At 49.2% G+C, this 19,250-nt stretch overlaps 1 protein-coding gene across 2 annotated transcripts in view; it reads right to left on the reverse strand.

Annotated features, from left to right (window-relative positions):
* Nucleotides 1-13,231, reverse strand: part of SATB2 (SATB homeobox 2) — a 130,047-nt gene extending 116,816 nt beyond the window's left edge. The window contains exons 1-2 of one of the 2 annotated variants that reach the window (XM_030487469.2): nt 12,708-13,231; nt 11,959-12,177 (exon numbers count right to left, since the gene is read on the reverse strand). In XM_030487469.2, the coding sequence (XP_030343329.1) occupies nt 11,959-12,127 (169 nt within the window). In that variant the 5' untranslated portion in view covers nt 12,128-12,177; nt 12,708-13,231. Of the gene's footprint in view, nt 1-10,652; nt 10,794-11,958; nt 12,178-12,707 lie in introns of those variants that run through there. The other variant, XM_030487471.1, reaches the window with a different exon arrangement.
* Nucleotides 13,232-19,250: the final 6,019 nt, after the last annotated feature.

A 19,250-nucleotide genomic window follows, 5' to 3' on the forward strand; every position in this document is an offset into this window, starting at 1 on the left:
AAATAAAGCACTTCCAGCTCTCCACCTAAATGAGTGACAAGGGAGAGCAAATGGTAACCTCAAAACAGGGCTTTAAGGGAGCCTGAGTCAGAAGGCAGCACAAACAGCTGTCCCTGCTGCTCTAGCAGAAAGCTCAGCTTCCCCTGCCAGCCCCCCCAGACCTGCAGCATCGCCTCTGGCGATACCAGCACCATGCCCTCAGCCAGAACCACATGCAGGTTTCCCAATTCATAGAACCCAATCATGGAATCGTGCAGGTTGGAAAGGACTCTAAAGATCACTGAGTCCAACCGTTCACGTCAAAAGGCAATGGTGAAGACACGAAAGCTACATTTTTCCTAAGTAAAACAGTTCAGTTGCTTCAACTTGTTTCGCAGTTAAAAAACGAAGAAAAAATACCCCACAGCAGTACTTTATAATATGAACTAGTGGAAAATACACTCATTTTACTCGAAACCAGTGAAGGAAACATTTTTAAATTAAACTGGTGGGTTTTTTTAAAAATCATCTTAAGCCATTAATTTCCTATAAGTTTTAGGTTTTGGGTTCTGTAACTTCAAAACAAGTTTAGGGTTCGGGAGGAGTTTTTAGTTTGAGGGATTGCTTTCTGTTGTTCTTCTCTTAACTATGTAACAAAACTCGCCTAAGGGGCTAAGACTCTCTAAGCCAAGATCCAGCCAGAATTAATTTTAATGACCAACATTTTTAAACCCTGAAAACTGGAACCACTAATAAGCCCTTAACTTCGGTGGTGCTAGCAGATCCACCATGTTATGTAATTTTTAAAGCAAAAAAAAAAAAAAAAAAAATCTTCTAGCAAAACCATTTTAATGAAGGTTCTATTAACTAGTCTCCTGGTACTGGGATAAGTCCCCTGGAATGTAACGGAAGAGCTTTTGTAGCTGGTTTGAGGTTTTATTTCTGGAGCAGAGCTGCGTACCACACTCAGGCCTGTTTTGGGATCTCCACTGGGACCCACCAGCAAGCTCTTTTCTTCTTTATGTCCATTCCTCTGTGAACCACCCCCCTGGCAAGAAAAAGAAATCATATCGCCCCTCCTTCATGTTACCACATAAAGAGCTGATGGAGAGTCTAACGTAGCTACTGCACCTACATCTCTATCTTCCAGCCTAATGGCAGGCTCCAGCTGTAAGACAAGCTGAAAGGATCTGTAACCATTGTAATCATTGCCGCTTTCCCTCATGTCTTTTAAATACTGGCAGCATTAGAAAACCTCATTTCTAAGTGACAACATCAACAGATACGGCAGAGCTGGTTACGGGCAAAAGTTACAAGTATGCACACAATAGGACAAGCCACATTAAACACTGCCTCAGAATAAATGTCATCAAACTCAATGATTGCTGATGGAGCCCTTCATCCTCCTACGCTTTCAGCAAGGGTTCAGCTACTGCTATGGCAACATCATTACTAGATGGTATTCTTCTGGTATAAGGAGACCACAGAAATCTTCATCAGATCATCAGTGGGAAAATGAATGGAGGAGAGAACCGCAACCAAGAAAGAGCAGAAGCCACTGTGTGACTTGGTTCACTAGAAAGCAGCTAACTTCTCCCTCTGTCTCCTTTTTCACCATTCAATATGCAGAGTGTCTTCAGACAGCCTGCACCCATGGCCCGTTATGGGCCAGGAACTGGCATCTGGGGCTTGGTCCTTTCTCACAACTCACATCTTCCACACCCCATACCCCTGCAGAGAGAGAGCAAGTTCTGAGTGGCATTCTCTGGTATTCTTTCTTTTTCAAGGACAGAAGATCAAGAGCTGCGAGGGAAACACTCCCCATTTTCACAAAGACAAGATCACACATTTGACAGCTATCCATCTGAACATCATTCTGTTAGGAACATTTACCTTTTATCAGCCAGCAGGTCACATTAGCCTAACAGCTTTTAATAACTACCACATCTTTACCAAACAAGTCAAGAGGTCAAAGAACAAGAGTTAACAGGTACATCCTCTTTCTCAGGTATACACTTACTTTGTTCAGCCAGTTAGCAGTATTTTAGGGAGAAAGTGGAAAGGACCCACCTACAGACGGACCTACTGCGTGTGGATCCACTTGCTAAAAGTCAGCATTCCATGCTTCTGGGGCTCAACAGGCTGAATTGCCACAACATTACATACACAGAGCTACCCTGGAGAATCAGATACTTCTGCTAGTGCAAATGCATGTGCTTGCTGAGAGGTGTTAGCCAAAGAAAGCAGATTACATCTGCTCTCCAAAGGCTGAACTGGCTCCCGGTTCACTTTCAGATGCCATTCCAAATGTTGATTTATAAAGCGGCATGGTACACGACTAGAACCAAGGCTACCGTAGAGAGGATCGATCTCTCTCAACGTATGGTATGGCAGAACGGACATTTCTGCTTACAGCTTTAGGACTCAGCTTCAGAGAAAATGGAGAGCCAGCTTCCCTCAGCTTCGGGCCCTCAACTACAGCCAGGTCTCTTCTCAAGAACACAGCCACAGTGCCACCCAGCACGGGGTCTTTCCCTCCATAGGGTTTTAATCAGTAGACCAAGATGGTGAGGTAGCTAAAGACTGACAGAAGAGTCAGTCCCCAGTCAGCGCTGGCTTAAGAGACCGAGTATTCTTTTTGGCATACACATCCTCAGATTTCGAGAGGCAAAAGTAATGGGGAAAAAAACCCCAAACCATAAAGTAGCACAGCTTTACATTCTGAAGGAGAAAGAAGTCATTCTTACTACTTTCTACCTATCCATGGCATTCTCTGAGCTCATCTATTTGGCAGGTCAAGTTTGACACCGTGATCATATTAATATTATCAGGACAGTTCAAACCAATGACAGCAACATTACACTCATTATTATGCCAAACTCAGACACTCAGATAATGCCTAATTTGAGCTTTACTGTCAAGCAGCACGTCTTCTTACTACATACTTGCTCACAGGAGCCCATATGAAGTCTACCATCCAGACTTCTAGCTTTAGCAGCAAACTCTGCTTAAAAAAAAAAAAAAAAAATTTAAAAAATAAAATAAAAAAGCCCACACTTCTGTTACTCTGCATTTTCTCTAAGCCTAAAAATTGGTGGAGTGTATGACAGGTCCACCTCATTTTTCTTAATGATGTTTTTATTATTCTTTCACTCAATTAAAACAGAAATGGATATTGCATCTTCTGACTGTATAATTGTTATTGTAATCTGTTTTCGATCACTGCTTGGGAAATGGGTCCAAAACAACATAAACTATCCACAGCCTCTGAATACAAGTCATTTTCTTTTACTACGATACTTAAAGAGACATCTATCATGTTGCTCTGCTAGCATGTTTGTATTATGGCAAAAAAGTTATTTGTAAGTTGGGAAGAGACATTATGAAAATCACCTTTTACTCCAAAGTATTGTATAACTCATAATTTATAACTACATTTCTTAATAACCACTCAAAATAATAAGGCTGGAAACTGTGCACATCTAATTTTAATATATAAATAATGGAAATGCATATAAACCAAAATATGCACAAAATATGAATTTATATGACTCTCAAAAAATAGCCTGGTTATAGTTTTGAAAATTACACGCTTCATTTCCAATATATGCCTGACAAGTAAATTTATGACAAAACACTTTCTGTGAGTTTAGATTAAGGATGGTAAATACTTCTATGTGAGTTTCCTCACTTAGCTGAAGTTTCCATCCAAACGCAGACAAAGTCAGCAACTTCTAGGGAGCGAAGTGTCGGCGATACGCAAGTAAAGACAGACTAATCCATCCGCTTCTCAACATTATACAAGTAGAACAGAATGTAAGGGAGAGAGAAAGTAACCTTGTGGCTGTATGCAGCGATACAAATCATGGGGTTTCATACAAGAAACTCCCCTCACAACATTTCTTGCCAGATTTAGTACTTTTGAAAAGATCTGCTGTCAATAGAGTGCCTTTTCATCTCAGCGTGTGTCTTTGGGGAACAAATAAGGAAGGAGCATATTTGAGTGGAAGACATTTCTACTGCACTCTGAAAATGCAGTGGGAGTATGGTTATCTCAGGAGATGCTGCAGCTTCATATAAAATATAGTCTGACAGGTTATTTTTATTAATCTCTTTCTGAGCTGTTTTACCTTGCTGACATTGCTACTAACAAGGTACAGTTGTGCTCAGACTGTTTAATATTGCATGTCCGTCTAATACAAGAACATCACTTAGAGCAAAATGACTGACAATTTTTACTATTAGGTAATTTTCTATTTATAAAACAAGTCATGTGCTTAAACTCTATCTAGAGCTACCTGTCTATTTTCCTCGAGTTCTTCCTGTTCCCTTCCCTTCTACAAATAACGACAATCTCTTTTTCCTAACATTGCTGCATGTAACATCAATAACCATTCAGCATTTGCCAGGAAATTGAAAATATATCTTGAGTTCAGACACAACATCTCTGCCCAGCTTTCGATATTAGCAGTGCAGGGCTCTCACTTCATCTCTAAGCAATTCTGTGAATTATTTGTGCAGCCTTATTCCAAGTGGAAATGCGTCCTACAAGGAGGTTTTACATAAGTCCTTAGATATTAGCAACATCAATGGTTCACATCTTTAAAAATCAGAGCAAGAATTATACTAAAAATAAACCCAAACAAAATAAAACAAAAACCCACCAACTTCCAAACATTGTTTCTAAGGGTTTCACAATGCCAGCAGCCTTAAATTGCTAATAGACAAATGCTGACATCTTGGTATGTTTGTAAATCTTCAGGGGATACCAGCAGAGTTAGTACAGGTATTTACAAATTAAAAACAACTTAAAATACTAGTTCATGGTTTTTTTTAAAAGTTCCCTAAAATGAAGGAAATAAAATTGGATGTATGAAATTCAGTATTTTCCCCTTACTAGTATTTGGATGAATACAAATGAAGACAGGGACAAAGCACACAAAACAGCTGCAGTATGTGCTTTGGTACAAAGCATAGGAACTAAGGAAAAAAACCCAAATTCCTAAGTATAGAACTGCAATAATATGGACAACATGACTTGCTGGCTGAGAACGTATCATGCATTAAAGCAGTCAACACTTGTGAATGGCCACCAGAACCTCAGCTAGATGTGCTAACAATTTCCCCCGAATTAAATGGCAAAGCGTATTTTCTGCCTTGCGTACCACTAATCAATGTAAACTCATTTGTATGGAACCCTCAGCAGAGATGTCGCTCATGAGCATTCTGCAACAAGTACAAAGCTTGTCGGAGGGCAATTTTTTTTTTGTATGTCTAGAGGCTAGAAAACATTTCTCAAAAGCCATCAAATACTCAGCTGCCTTTTGTCTGCTGTGACTATTCCTTGCATCTGCATTAGTGACACATGTCATTGTGGGGACCGATGCAGCTGACCCAGGACATTTCGTGCAGTAGGAACCAATTATCACAAGACAGTTTTTTCTAGGCTAGAAAGGGCATCAGTTCCTTGTTCAGCACAGCAGGCTGGTTTCAAAACCACTCTGAGCTTCAAAAGGAGAGCACGCTTGTCCAGTACTTACAGAGTTTGAATAAGGCACAGGTTATCTTGAACAAACCCCCATCGTATCAATTCAAAGGGACTTGGTAATACTTTATACCTTGAAAATCTGGGCCTTTAATCCTAAAACACAGCAATAGTTACTAATTTAACTAAATTATAAGGGATGGTAATTAAAGGCCTAACTTATCTATGCCTTGCAATTAGGGATTCGAAATAAAATCTTCCAAAGTTTTACAGATTTTTCAGTTATTTTGAAAAGTTTAAAAATAAGATTTAAAAGCAGGTTGGGGACTGCTCGATCACAAAAATAAGAATTTTCCTAAACAGGTCACACAGCTGTTTGGCAAATATAAATACATGACTGCAGTAAACCTGTCTTCATTTTACAACATCATAGATGCCACATTGTATTACCATCCTCTGTGTCAATGGGAATGACAAAAACCTTACTGGCCCAAGTACTTTATTTAAGCTCCAAATCACCATTGTGGCCCTTTTCCTCCTCATTGCACACAGACAGCTTTAAGGAAAACAGCAATGATAGAAAGTAACTGCAAAAACAAATATTCAGACTAACATTTCCACGAAGAGTATTAAACACTTTCAGAGGTATTTTAAAGTAACTGATACCATCTGAAAGTCTGTGCTACAAACTGGGAATTTTGAATATGACATAGCTGTCTGTTGAAATGATGACTTGATTACAATTACATTATGCCAGGTTTTTTCTACTTTTAAATCCAGATAAAATAATCAGTACAGTAAAATAATTTAAATAAAATACAGAGACTCCCCAAAATTAAGTATTTAGGAATCTTCACACCTCACCTTTAAGTGTTTACTCGTAACAATAAAAGCTTAATACTGCTTTTCTTCCTTCGATGTCTGAATCCACCTAAATTCTGAGTGAGAAATATGTCGCTATTTAATTTCTTGAAAACACATTTCCTCACTGGCATCTTTATAGTTTTTAATACGATTTTGCCATCTTCTTCAGGCATAAAACAATTTGGGGAGCCACTCACAGACTCACCTTAATGGGCATTTTCAAACAATTGCACTATAAATAATTGGTAGTGAATATATTTTGTTCTACCCCAGGAAAACAAAAAAAAAAAGCAGGACCCAATTTATAAAGGCACGGGGGGAGAATTAACATTGGCTTTTTCAAAGATGCTGGTTTCTTTTTCTTTCCTTTAGTCCACGATGAGAATAATAGCATCCAGTTAAATAACGTGGCCATGGACATGGGGTGGGGAGGAAGCGGGGAGATGACTCGACACACTTAGGAATTGTTGTGGGAAAAAATAAAATCTCACTGCAGCTAAATCTTAAATCTTGAATTCGAAATTGTCAGTGGCTTTCTGCAGATGCAACTTAGAGTTCCAAAATTACTCTAAACATCAAATTATGCCTAGGTCACCGAATGGGTGGATACCCTATATTCTATTTAATGCGTATGTTCAATGGGACGTATATTTTAACCAACTGTGTCTTTATTTTAATAACAGACCAAGTACTGAAAACACATAAAGAAAGACTATTTTTTCTACCTCAGCAAAAATACAGCTGATACACTACATGACTCCTCAGGAGTGACTGCTCTGTTTATTCTATTTACATGACATAATCTGATTGGAAAAGGGAGGTGGGGGTGGAAATCAGCAAAAAGACCAGAAACACATTTTTAGCCATCAGGCATGAAAAAGAAACCACTGTCTTGCTTTTCTTACTGTTCCTGTTTAATTAGAAGCCTCTTCCTCCTTATGTATCAGAAACACGTAAAATCCAAGAATTTACATTTCTTCATAATCCCTATTGAATTATATCAAAGTACAAGGCAACATTTTCCAACTCTTTTGCAACATATAAAACATAAAATACGTTCACATACTGCTGTTTCCTGAACTAAGAAGGATTTGCGGCTTTCCCGTTTTTGGATCTTGCTGCGTACTTTTTTCAGGCAGCAGGAAGATATTCTTCATCCAGGATCCAGGCAGGAAGACTATCTAAAACTTAACCTTTCACTTTACTCAATTCGTAAGGACAAGTGAAACATGCTTCCTTACTCCCTTCAGGATGCCATTTAGAGCTTAAGGTTAACTAACCGCTTAGAACGAAGGAGCAAATTTGATCAAGCTGTACTCTTCGTCTGCACAGGCGTGGATTTTCCCTCCAGTAAAGTACTTTAAGTCCTTGTAAAATATATAAAAGGTAGCACAAACCCTGTGACACCTTTGCAGAAATATTCAGAATGGATTTTGAGAAACAGCTCTTCAACCATCCTCAGTCAGCATTTCTGTCGCCCCAGAGACATATTAAACCAGATTTCTAACTACACCTAAGCAGACAAGACCGCGGTACATCAGAACTTTACAGGGCTTACAGCAATCAGCAGCAGTGCTCCGAAGAGTCACTGCATCTGATTTCTAGTGCATGTGAGTTTGTACGAGCACGGTAACCACAGCTACCGATCATACCACTCAGTTTCAATTGTCTGAAAGTTTTCTCCTCTGTTAACATTCTCTAAATTAAATCACACATTTTAACGCTTTCATGAATAAGAACGCATTACTATCAGACTGCATGAAACTAATCTAACCAGAAAATTTTTTGCAATCATTTCCTGCTCCAAATTTGAACATGTTCTCTTGGCTATATTTTGGTTCTACGTTTCTATTTCAGCAAAACCAAACTTCAAAACAGCTCATTTTGCACACTGGCATTTTAAGTTGTATTCAGAGGCTTTTGATGCTCATTTTCTATGCTCTTCAAAATCAGCGCATACATATATATAAGCACATCCACTCATACACAAACAGGTTCATGAACTGCAATCAACAATTTTGTAAATATACGTTTCCTAGCCATTAATCATCCTTTTTTTTTTTTTTAATCCTTATGGAGTGAATTACTAACTGAGAGGAGACGCCAATTCTAGTAAGTGAATGTTACCCAACAGGGATATAAAGCTGTCAACACCATAGTGCTCTTGCTTGCTCTAAACTCTCTCCCAGGCTTCATATGTTTTTTAAAGCAATATAAGCCTTTTTTTTCCTAGGGACCTTTCTAAAACCTGCCTCTCCTGAACATCTGAACGCTTGTGCTTTATTACATACAGGTTTTTAAAGAGACTGGTTAGATAACTGCTGAAACATTTTAGAAAGCACTGGGTTAGTCAGGCAAACTGAAATCGGACTCTAACACATTGGACTGATGCTAACAACATCGTAAACAGTACCAAAACTTTTAAATCCCCTATTAAACACAACCTTTAAGACGCCGTTTATCTTTTTAGTGACCTTCACTAGTTTATTATTGCTGCTATAATGGCCCTTTGAATTAAGTACATTCAGGTTTGGAATAAAAAAAAAGGAGAGTCATAAGGCAAAATTTCTCATGAGAATAATTGATTTTCTGTCTGCACTACAAAAGCTTATTTTAATACACTTTTTCACTCGTAAGCCTAGAGAGAAAGCTAAAAACACCTACAGCACTATAATATTTCTCTATTTCTCAGGGAAGTCACTGAAAAAATAATTGCAGCAAACACCACGATTATAAAACTTGTTACCAAAGGTCATCAGGCTCATCATAGCACCAGTTAGTTGAGAGCTTATTGCTCTGCTCTCAGGGATTAAGTTCAGAAACAGATATTATTACACCAAAAAGCCACTTGACAAGTAGGAAGGAATTTCAGCATTTAAATATCTAAGGCCCAAAATGAGATGAAAAAAAGAAGTGCTAGCATCTGTCTTTGCTTTCAAAACCTTTAGATACACTTTATAAAAAAAAAAAACAAAATAAAACCTAAAATGGTCTCTAGTTTCCAGAAAAATATTTCATTTCTTTCCCAAATCAAGTTCACATTCAATAAGTACTAGCGCTTCTTATAGCTTGAAAAATATGAATAAACTGAAAGACTGACAAGTGAAGCTTTAGACGTCAGTTCACTACGACTTCCAACAGTTTCCTTTTTATCAAACACTAGGAGCAATACTGAAAGAGCCTTTATCAATATTTATTTGAAGAGACACTTTATACTAACTTGCCAGTATATTAAAAGTCAGCCTTTCCACGAACGTCTACAGCTGCATTTCACAACTCAAGTGAAAAAATGACCAACACCACAGCGATCACTGCAAAGACACAGATTTCCAGAAATACCCGAATCAGTGTGATCTGCATTCAGGAAAAGATCACTTGGTCACAGTGGTTCTTAAAGACCAAACTTGAAAAGAGCAGAGAAAAAATATATCTGGAAATTAACTACGCTGATTTATCCTGAGAGCATTTCCAGGAGGGAAAAAAAAAATTGAAATCAATTTTAAACAGCACCATTATCTTATTAAAAAAATCTGGCTTAACTAATTTAGTATTGAGTATTATAGAACCTAGGTAAGTATTCACACAAAGATAATTTTCTTTTTGCTTTCAGTATCAATAAGGAGTAATGAATAAACTTTATTATGAACAGCCTAAAACCAAAGAGATTGAGACTGTTTAAAAAACAGCAGCTAAGGAGAAAAAAAAAAATAAAATGACTCCTGCATTTCCTATTCCCACACACTTTTACACTCCAGTCTACTCCAAGTTTATAAATGAACTTAAGAGCAATGAACGAAAATGAACGAAAATGCAAGCTCTCAAAAGTTCGCTTTCTGAAATGAGAGCCTTTGTCTTAAGTGGAAGAAATCTTCCATAACTTAACAGGCCAGATTCAAGCTGAACCACCAATATAACTATACAAGCCGGTGAATTTCTCTTGGCTAAGACAGCTGCAATTAGAAAGCAATGTATATTCCAAAACATTTAAAAACATTCCTTTAAAGTATATTTCTATAAATGCCCCCAGGAAAAAGATTTTTGCTCGAGTTCTCACATTCTCTTTAAAATCAAGCAGCTATAACACCTCAGTCTAAAGAAAGGCATCCAAAACTACATCTACTACTTTTCATATGATTAATTAGTTCATTTTTACAATTACTCAACAAATTATTTGTCCACCAATTTGTAAATGGAATAGTCCTACAGGTCTTTCACTGCAAAGCTGATTCTTCTTTTCCCATACAGTAGAAGAACACGGAGAAGACGTTTAAAAAACAGACATAAAGTCATCCAAGAAACATAAAAAACTGGTGAGATCTCTTACCCTTCATTAGGTACATAAATGAATCCTACGTTTTTAAAATGAAACAAAATCTGCAGCCCCTTAGCAAACTTCAGCAATTAGGAAGCCTATTGAGCCAAAGAGGTCTAAAACAAGCATCTAATGGTAAAATCGCTAAATAAACCTCACGTAATAGAGAGTCATGTGACAACCGTATCAAAGTATCTCCTAAAGTATCATTTACACAAACTCTTTGTGTACAAGCAACTACAGTTGTGTGTTACCACTCTGCACGTTTCAAAACGCAAATACGCGGAGACGGGGTTTTTTTAAAAGGTAAAGTTATTTGTGGCCTGCCCTGCATTATTTTGCTCACAACATCTGGCTAATTCCAAGATGTTTAAATATATTTTCCCTAACATGAGGAACACCGTGTTAAACGCAACACCACCAGAGTCAGGATGAAAAAAAAAAAAGATGGCATTTAGGAGAAGTGACTGGAAAGTTTAGCTGCTTGGAACAAAAGGGAAAATAAAAGCAACTACGCATGTTACTTAAACATGCTCTAAACACAGAACTGACCAACAACTAAATAGCAAAGTATGAAAGTTAAAGTATTCCAGAGAGTTGCAGGAATGCTGAAAAACTAATGCTCAGTAATTTGGCTGGAAGAGCTGAACCCTGCACGCGTTTCGCCCTGTCCTCTTTCACAACTGCTACAAAACGCTACTTACGGAAATTAAAAACACCCCAAACATATCCCTAAACGCAAACATAAACGCTGCCATTTTTTCCACCCGGGAAACCCCATTCGCAGCGCTGTGGCGGTGGGTGTAACACACGTAACTCACGCCACCCGCACCCGCGAATGCAGCCGGGCTGCCCGCTCCTAACCTGCAGGCGACGCCGGGCCCCCCGGGAGCCGCCGGCCAGGCCCAGGGTGCTGCCCGCGGGCTGCCCCGGCGCGATCCGCCAGCGCTCATGCAGAAAGCGCCGAGCGCAAGGCCCAGCTCGGGATTAGGCCTGGCCTTTGTGAGCCGCCCAGCCAGAGCCCGGGCCTAGGGGTGGCCTCTTGGGGAAGGCGGCCTTCTGCCGAGCGGGCTCTGCACGCCGCAGACCTCGGCATAAGTCCTGCCCCGAGCCCCCAGCACCGCAGCGGTGTTGAGCAGCTGAACGCTTTCCAGGGGAAGCGGGCAGCAGCCCGGCGGCCGCCACACGAACCTGCCGCCCGTCCGCGCACGGTGCCGACCCGCCCGCCAACCGCCCCCCGGCCAGCGGGGCCGCCGAGCCGAGCCGGGCCGGGCCGGGCCGGACGGCGGTGCCGGCGTGAGCGCGGCCGCACGGTTACCTCCCACGGGCTTGGTGACGGCGCCGTTGGGCCTCCCACGGGTGCCCATGGGGCTGCCGTTCTGCTCCAGCCTGGCCACCTTCCCGGGAGGGGGCCCTTTGACATCGGGGCTGCCGCTGCCTCTGTCGGGGCTGTCCCGCAGGCAGGGGCTCTCACTCCTCCGCTCCATGCTCGGAGACGCGGCTCCCGCTGGCAGGTCGCAGTAGAAGGAGCACGGACCTAGGGGAAGAGAAACAAGGGGCGCTTTAGCGACCGCCGGCCCGCACCGCCGCTCGGCACCGGGTCCCCCTGGCCCGCTCGGGCCCCCGCAGCGCGTCCCGCGGGTGGCTCATCCCGGGGAAGCGGGACGAGTACCCGGACGAGCGCGATGCCGCCCCGCTCCCACCGCCGGAGAAAGCACCTCCGCTGAAAGCGAACGGTTCGGCCTCGACGGCCCCGGCCCGGCCGGGCCGCCCTACCCGCCTGGCCCCAACCTGCGGCGGGCAGAGGCAGACAGCGCTGCGCCCCGGCCCCCCATCGCGCCGGGCAGGCCGGCGGGCAGCCCACCCGCCCGCCGCGGCCAGGTGCTGCGCCTCGGGTCCGGCCTCAGCCCCGGCCCGCCCCCGGCAGCCGCGGGGAAGAGGCTGCCAGTCCGGGCGGCCCCGCTGGCACGGCCCCCCCTCGCCGGCCAGCTGTGCAGCCAGCGAGTAGCCGGCTGCTGGCGAGGAAGCCTCTAGCGAGCAGCTCCCGGGAGCTGCCGCTGTACTTACTGCTTATAGCCTGTCTGTAAGTTGGCTGAGTTGGGCTCTGTCCATGGATCAGAAGTAGAGAATCCAGGGTGGAAAGTTTTCTTGCTTCCTCCTCTCACGCCGCTTTCTTCCCTTCTACTGCTCCCCCCCCACCCCCAGCCCCCTCCTTGCCCTCCTCCGGGGGTGCCGAGGCGGCGGGGCCGGGGCGGCTGCCCGCGCTGCGCGGGGCGGCAGGGGCCAGAGCCCCTTCCCGGAGGATCCCGGGCGGCGAGCGGAGCGGAGCGGGGAGGTCGGGGCGAGGGGGCGGGGAGCCGCGGGGCCGCCGGCTGCGGCGCGGAGGAGAGGGGAGAGGGAGCCGACTTCTCACACCTTCCGCGGAGAAAATCAATACCGGGGGAGACGGGGGGAGGAGAAGAGGAGGGAGCGCCGCTCCCCCGGGCTCCGCGGCGGCGGCGGGTGCCTGGCGGCGCGGGGAAGCGGCGGCGGCGGCGGCCCCCGGTGTGTCACTTTCAATCGCTCCCTCCTCTGCCAGCGACAGCAGCGGCAGGAGGGAGTCGCCACAGAGAGCGGAGAAACGGTTATTAGTTGCGTTGAGTCATCGAGGCAGAGTGAGTCCTTTTTGGGGTTGTCCTTGGTTTCGGGTTTGGTGTGTGTGCACGCCTGTGTGTGTGTGTCTGCCTGTCTGTCTGCGCGGCGTTCCCGTCCCAGGGCTGTGCATCCCAAACATCGCCACCCCTCCTCGCCTCCGACACCCCTCCCCCTTCCCGCCCCCCCGCAAAAATCAAGTCTCGGTGCTATCTCGGGATCGGGCGCAGACGGGCGCGCAGCAGCCCACCCCCCCCCGGCCCGGCCCGCCCCGCGCAGCCCCAGCGCGGCCGGCCCGCTGCGCCCAGGGGTGGGATGCAGAGACCCACCTGGCAGGAAATTAAACACCAATAAATAAATAATACATCTCGCACACGAAAAGCGAGCGCGGTGCCGCACGGAGGGAGGAGGGAGGAAGGAGGGCGGGCTGGGTGGGGAAGGGGAAGCGCGACAGGACGAGGCGGTGGTGACAGGAGAGACCTAGGGCAGAAGGGCGCAAGGACAGGGGCAGTCGGGCTGGGGGAGGGCCGGGGGCGAAGGAGAGGAGGAGGAGCCGGGAGAAGAAGGGGAAGGGGGGAAGGGGGGGCTTAGAGGGGAAGCCGGAGTTGGGGAGATCGGACCGACCGGGGAGGAGCAAAGCTGCCACCGGCATCCAGTCCAGGCGCCGGGGTCGATCCGACGCAGCCGTGCGGCCTCACCACCTCCTGCCACACCGGGACCCTCCCCGGGCGACGAGCGACGGCGGGGACCCTCCCGCAACCTTTTCCCGCCGGGGCGAGGCGGCAGCAACTTTTCCCGGTGCGGCGGGGGCTACCTCCCCGAGGGCCGGTCCCGCTTCCTCTGGGGCGCTGCGCGGGGGCGGCCCGGCCCGGCCGCAGGTAGGGCCCCGCCGCCGCTCTGGTCCCCGCGCCCGGCTCCAGGCAGTTACCGGGCTGGCCCTCAATAATTGATGGCGGGGGCCGAGAGGAGGTGACAAGCGGGCAGAGAAGCGCTGCTGCTGCTGCCGCCGCTGAATTATTTAATAGCGGAGCTCCGGGTAGGGCATGACAGCGCTGCCTAAGTGCAGCCGGCGGGAAGGGAATGGCTCCGGCGGGGAAGTCGCGGCGGGGCGGGCTCGGTCGCCTTGCCGGTCGCTCGGCAGCAGTCACCTCTCCCTCGGGTGTAAGGTGCACCGCGCCGCTCCCCGGGGCGGGCGGCAGCGGCGCGGGCTCTTCCCCCGGCGGGGCCATGCCCGGCGGCGCGCCCCGAGGGCTCGCAGCGCCCCCTGCCCGGCCCGGGGGGCGCAGGGGAATGAGCCGGCGGCCCCGAACCGCCGAGCCCTCCCCGCCCGGCGGCGGAACGAGCCCCGCGTTAAGGTGGACCGAGGAAATCCCCTCCAGAGCGCGGGGTGGGGGGAGGCGGACGGACGGCGGGGGGGAGTGGGGGTGGCGGTGGGCACCCCGGTGCCCACCGCCGCCCCCCCCACACCGCTCGTCCGCCGCTGACTCCGTTCAGGGCACCGCCCTCCCCGCCGTGCCCCCTTAAGAGCTCTGCCTTTTACGGTGGCGCCGGAGGGTCAAAAAAAGAGGGGGCTACGGGGGGTAGGGGGCGTCGGGGAGCCCCCCCCGCCCCGGGCACGGCGGGAGCATCACCGCCACCGGGAAGCCCTGGCGGCGGGTTTCCGTCCGCCCCGTAAAGGCCCGGGGAGTGCAGGGTGGGCAGCAGCGGTAGCCCCGAGCCCGCACGCAGTCGTCCCGGAGCGGCGAGCCCCGCCAGTGCTGCCCCGGGGTTAGGAGGAGGAGGGAAGGGCAGGCCCCCCGCGAGAGCGCGGCCGGCGCTGGCCCCGCTGCCCCCCTCATTCCCTCCGAGCGGCAGTGACAGCCCGCCCGCCCGCCGAGCGCTCGGGGCTCCCGTGGGCTCCCTGGAAGCGGTGCCGGGAAAAGCAGCGGATCCCCGGGCAGGGTAAGAGAAATAATCGCTTCGCTCCACGTCCGACCCCGAAAAGCAGCGCCGAGTGCGGCTTCTCCCGCCCCGGCCGAAGGACTCGCGTCTCTCCCCTCCTCGGAAGGGGCAGGGGGACCCGCCGCCAAAGTTTGGACGCGGTGCCAGCCTTCCCCGGGACAAGCAAGCCGCGGACGGGGGTGGGAGCCGGGTCCCGTCGCCGGCTGAAGTTTGGGGGAGCCAGAAAAGAGGTGGGGGCCAGCGGAAGGCCGGGGCGCGGGGGCCGCCGCCAGGGCCGGGGCTCCGGGAGCTGTCGGAGGAGCGAGCGCCGGTGCCGGGAACGCGAAGGCTGCGGAGGAGGAGAGAGCTCTGCAGCGGCTGCCGCCAGCCAGGTCTCCTGCCGTCCCTTTCGGAAAGAAGCCGCAAAGTTTGGAGAACTCTCGGTTTTCTTTTTAAATAACCCGAGCTAACTTTTCTCTCTCCCCCCCCCCTTTTGTCCCCCCTAAATCCGATAAAGCTCAGCAGCCGCTCTCACATGGAAGTGAACCTTTTCCACCAGCTATCGAACAATCGAATAATGTTTTGTGCTTACCTTTGATGTTGAACTACGAATCCCCGCGGATCAATGGCCAGAAAGTTAGAAGAATTGGTGATTTAGGACTTCAGTACTTCTGGAAAAAAAAAAAAAAAAAAAGAAATGCCAATGGTTTAGCCAGGATCTTCCCTGTCTGATTCGTTACTATTATTATATCTGATGATGTGGATGGATGGAGAGATTCAATCCAAGCCCATTAATGAGCTATTTTATAAACACCACCGTCTGAAGATCTTCATTTACATTTTGTCAGTGATCCTTTCCTTACCAGCGGAGACGTGTGGCGGCAGAGCGATTACAGGACTTTAGTAAAGCTCCTCTAAGAGCACCACTGCCTTGTTAATCGATTAATATTTTATTAAGCGTAAATATTTTATAAAGTTTTTAGGAAAACTATCGATTCTAAATTATTAAACTAGTCAGAAGGGCATTTGGATAATGCATACAATTAAATACATTTAAATATATATATGTAGCGATTGCTTTATTTGCAATGAATCCCCTGCACCTTTCTCTCGCGTTCGGTTTTTTTCCCCACCAGCAGCTGGTTTCTCATTTGCGCATTCACTGGAATATCGGGATTGCCAAATACGTGTTTATTCCTGTGTTTGTAAACTGAACGTTTACAGAAATTACTCTTTTAACTTCGAAATCGGGAGCGGTAATCATTTGAGAGTTTCGACGCGGAAGCAAAAGGGCTTGTTCGTAAAACCGAGGGGAAACGGAACCAAGCGCGTATAAATTTTGCTGGTTGGTAACTTCTGGTTTGTAAACATCACTTATTTTAGACAGATTTTATGATACACGATGCTTATTTTTCTTTTACATATTTTTTCCGAATAAAAGCCTTTTATTTCTGTTTCAAATTACAAATGCCTTTTTTTGTTTTTCTCCAGTGCATAATTTTCACATGTTGTCCTTATTTCCACTGGAAAAAAGGGCGATTATTTCCCATCGCTATCCCCATCCGCCCTCGCTATAAAAAGAACTGTTTAATTTTAATACTATTTTAATTAGTATTAATAATTATAACAACGTCTTTTTCTTTTTCTAACACAAACTCCAGTAGGAGAATTTTCTGCTCTCGCACTCTGGTGAGAGCAGGAGTGGGTGCACTCTGGGTCCCCAGCGCTCCCTATTACCGAAGTTTATGGACGCCTCAAGTGGTTAATAGCCAAAAAAATTTTGAACAAAACAAACGAACAAAAACACCTCCTTGGAAAGGTTTGGTTTTCATTAACTATCGCTTTTAAAGCCAAAACGCATGGAAGCGATCGCAGCTCCGTGCCTGCACAGCCTTCAGAGGAGGGCGGCTGCAGCTGGGGCTGCCGTGGGCTCCTGCGCCTCTGCCGCCCGCGGTGTTGCCCCCCGGGCCGGGGCCGCCCTCACCCCGCGCAGCTGCTCCCGAAAGCGCCGCCGTGCCCGACAGAACCCGCTGGGCTCCCGTGCTCTCTCCCCGCCGCCGGTTTTCTCCCCTTCCGCCCAGTGCATCCCCGAGGCCACGGCGCCCGTGGGACGCCAGCCCCACCGCCGGGCTGGGCCGCCCGGGCCGAGGCGAGACCCCGGCCGCCGCACATCTGGGTCCCGGGGGGCGCCGGTCCGCCGCCCGCGGGCACTACCTCGAAGCGCGGAGGCCGAGGGCCGCCGCGACGGTGCAGCGGCCGGCGGGATGGGAGCGGGGTGGTCCCGCAGCCCCGGTGGGGCAGCGCCGAGTCCCCGCGGGGTCAACGGCGGCAGCAGGCACCGCCGGGGCGGGCGGACTCGGGAAGGGGAAAGCGGCTCCCGCAGGCGAGGGCTCCCATCTCCCCGCTCACTCTCGGCCCGAGCTCCCTTCCCAGCGGCTGCCATCGCGATGGGACCCAAGCCCGAGGCCGCTCCTCGGGGCCGGGACCGGACCACCCGCCCGACCCGTCCCGGCGTCTTCCCCTTCGCACAGCGCCATCGCGCGGGCACCAGCGCCGGCGCAGCCCGAGGAGGCCGCTGCTCTCTCCCGCCTGTGGCCCCGGCGCTGCGGTGCGGCCGGGCATGGCGAGCAGCACCTGCCGCGGGGGCCTCCCGGGCCCCTCCTGCGTGAGGGGACTGCGCCGACCCCGCTGACCTCCGCTGCGCCTTCGCCCCGGCCGCGCCGCTCCTTCCTGCGCCTCGCCCGCCGCGCCGCAAGCCGTCGAGGCTCCGGCGCCCGTGGCCCGGCCCGAGCAGGACAGAGAGGCCGGCCCGGGAAAACCCGTGGGACTGACCTCCCGCCCGGCTGCGCTTCTTTGGCGCTGCCCCCGCGGAAAGGCGCTGCGCAGCCCAGGAGCCGGCCTCCCGCTGCCGAGCGGCCCCTACATCAAGCTCCCGCCGTCGGGGACAAGCCGTCCAACCCTACCGCGCCGCACTACCGCGATCCCTCGCTCGGTGCTAGGTGTAGGAGGTGAAGCTAAAACGAAACGAAAATGTCCCTGATCCCAAGGGCAGGAGGAGCCCACCTCTTCCCGCAGCACTTCGAGGGGAGAGCTCCGTCTCCCCCCGACGGGAAGACAGGCAGGTCGTGGCCTTTTCCCAGCCGCACGCCCCTGCTTTCCAGCCGCGGCAGACCAAGCTTAAGCGGGCGGCTGCCCGGACGGGGAGTGCGGCGGCTGCCCGGGCGCCTGGCGAGTCCCCGGCTCCGCGGCACAGCGCCTCGGTCCCGCGGGGGCTTCCCCAGCCCCTTCGAGGCCCGCGCGGCTCGTTCGTGCCGTGCCGGTGAAAAGGGGGAAAAAAATAGAAAAGAAAAAGAAAAAAAAAACCCACCCAAAACAAAACAAAAAGCGTCTTCACGGCGCCCGAGTTCCAACTGAACGAGTATCTCTGCAGACCCTACCCTCTTCATCCTTCCCCTCACTGATTTTATTAATACGTCTTTTGCTGCTAACACTAGTTATATAGAGGAGTTGAGGGTAAAAGAGAGGAAATCTCTACAGCCAGACGTATACAGGGAGGGGAAAGACTCGGCCGGAGCTGTTATTACGCCGTATTTCGGTGTCAGAAAGCAGCGCAGCTCCGGCCGAGGCGGGCGCAGGCAACGGAGCTGGCCGGCGGGACGCCTGGAGCGGGGCTGAGCCGACCGCTGCCGGGGTTCTGTCCGGCTCTCTCCTGCCCTCCGGTTCCCACTGCGATCTGCAGCTTCCCCTTGTTCCTCACAGCCGTCTCCAGCTCTTGGCTGTCCCGCTGGCCGCAGGTTTGCGTTTTTCCCGCAATCACACGCTGCAGTGCGAGCCGCGAGGGATTTCCTCCGTGAGATTTCACGCTCATCGACCCGCCTCACCTTAAGAGACTTGCGAGACTCTTCGGTTTTGTACAGCTTCTCTAAAATAGATCTGTTTAGATGTCAACTGTCAGGAGCAGAGAGCACAGACCGAACCGCCTGTGCCCTGCGGCTCTTCTCCTTCAAATTAGCAGCTTATAGCTGGAAATGAAGGAAGAGTTTTGCCACCTTCGTTGCG

The sequence above is a fragment of the Strigops habroptila genome, chromosome 5 (assembly GCF_004027225.2).
Source record: "Strigops habroptila isolate Jane chromosome 5, bStrHab1.2.pri, whole genome shotgun sequence".
Taxonomy (NCBI): Eukaryota; Metazoa; Chordata; class Aves; order Psittaciformes; family Psittacidae; genus Strigops; species Strigops habroptila.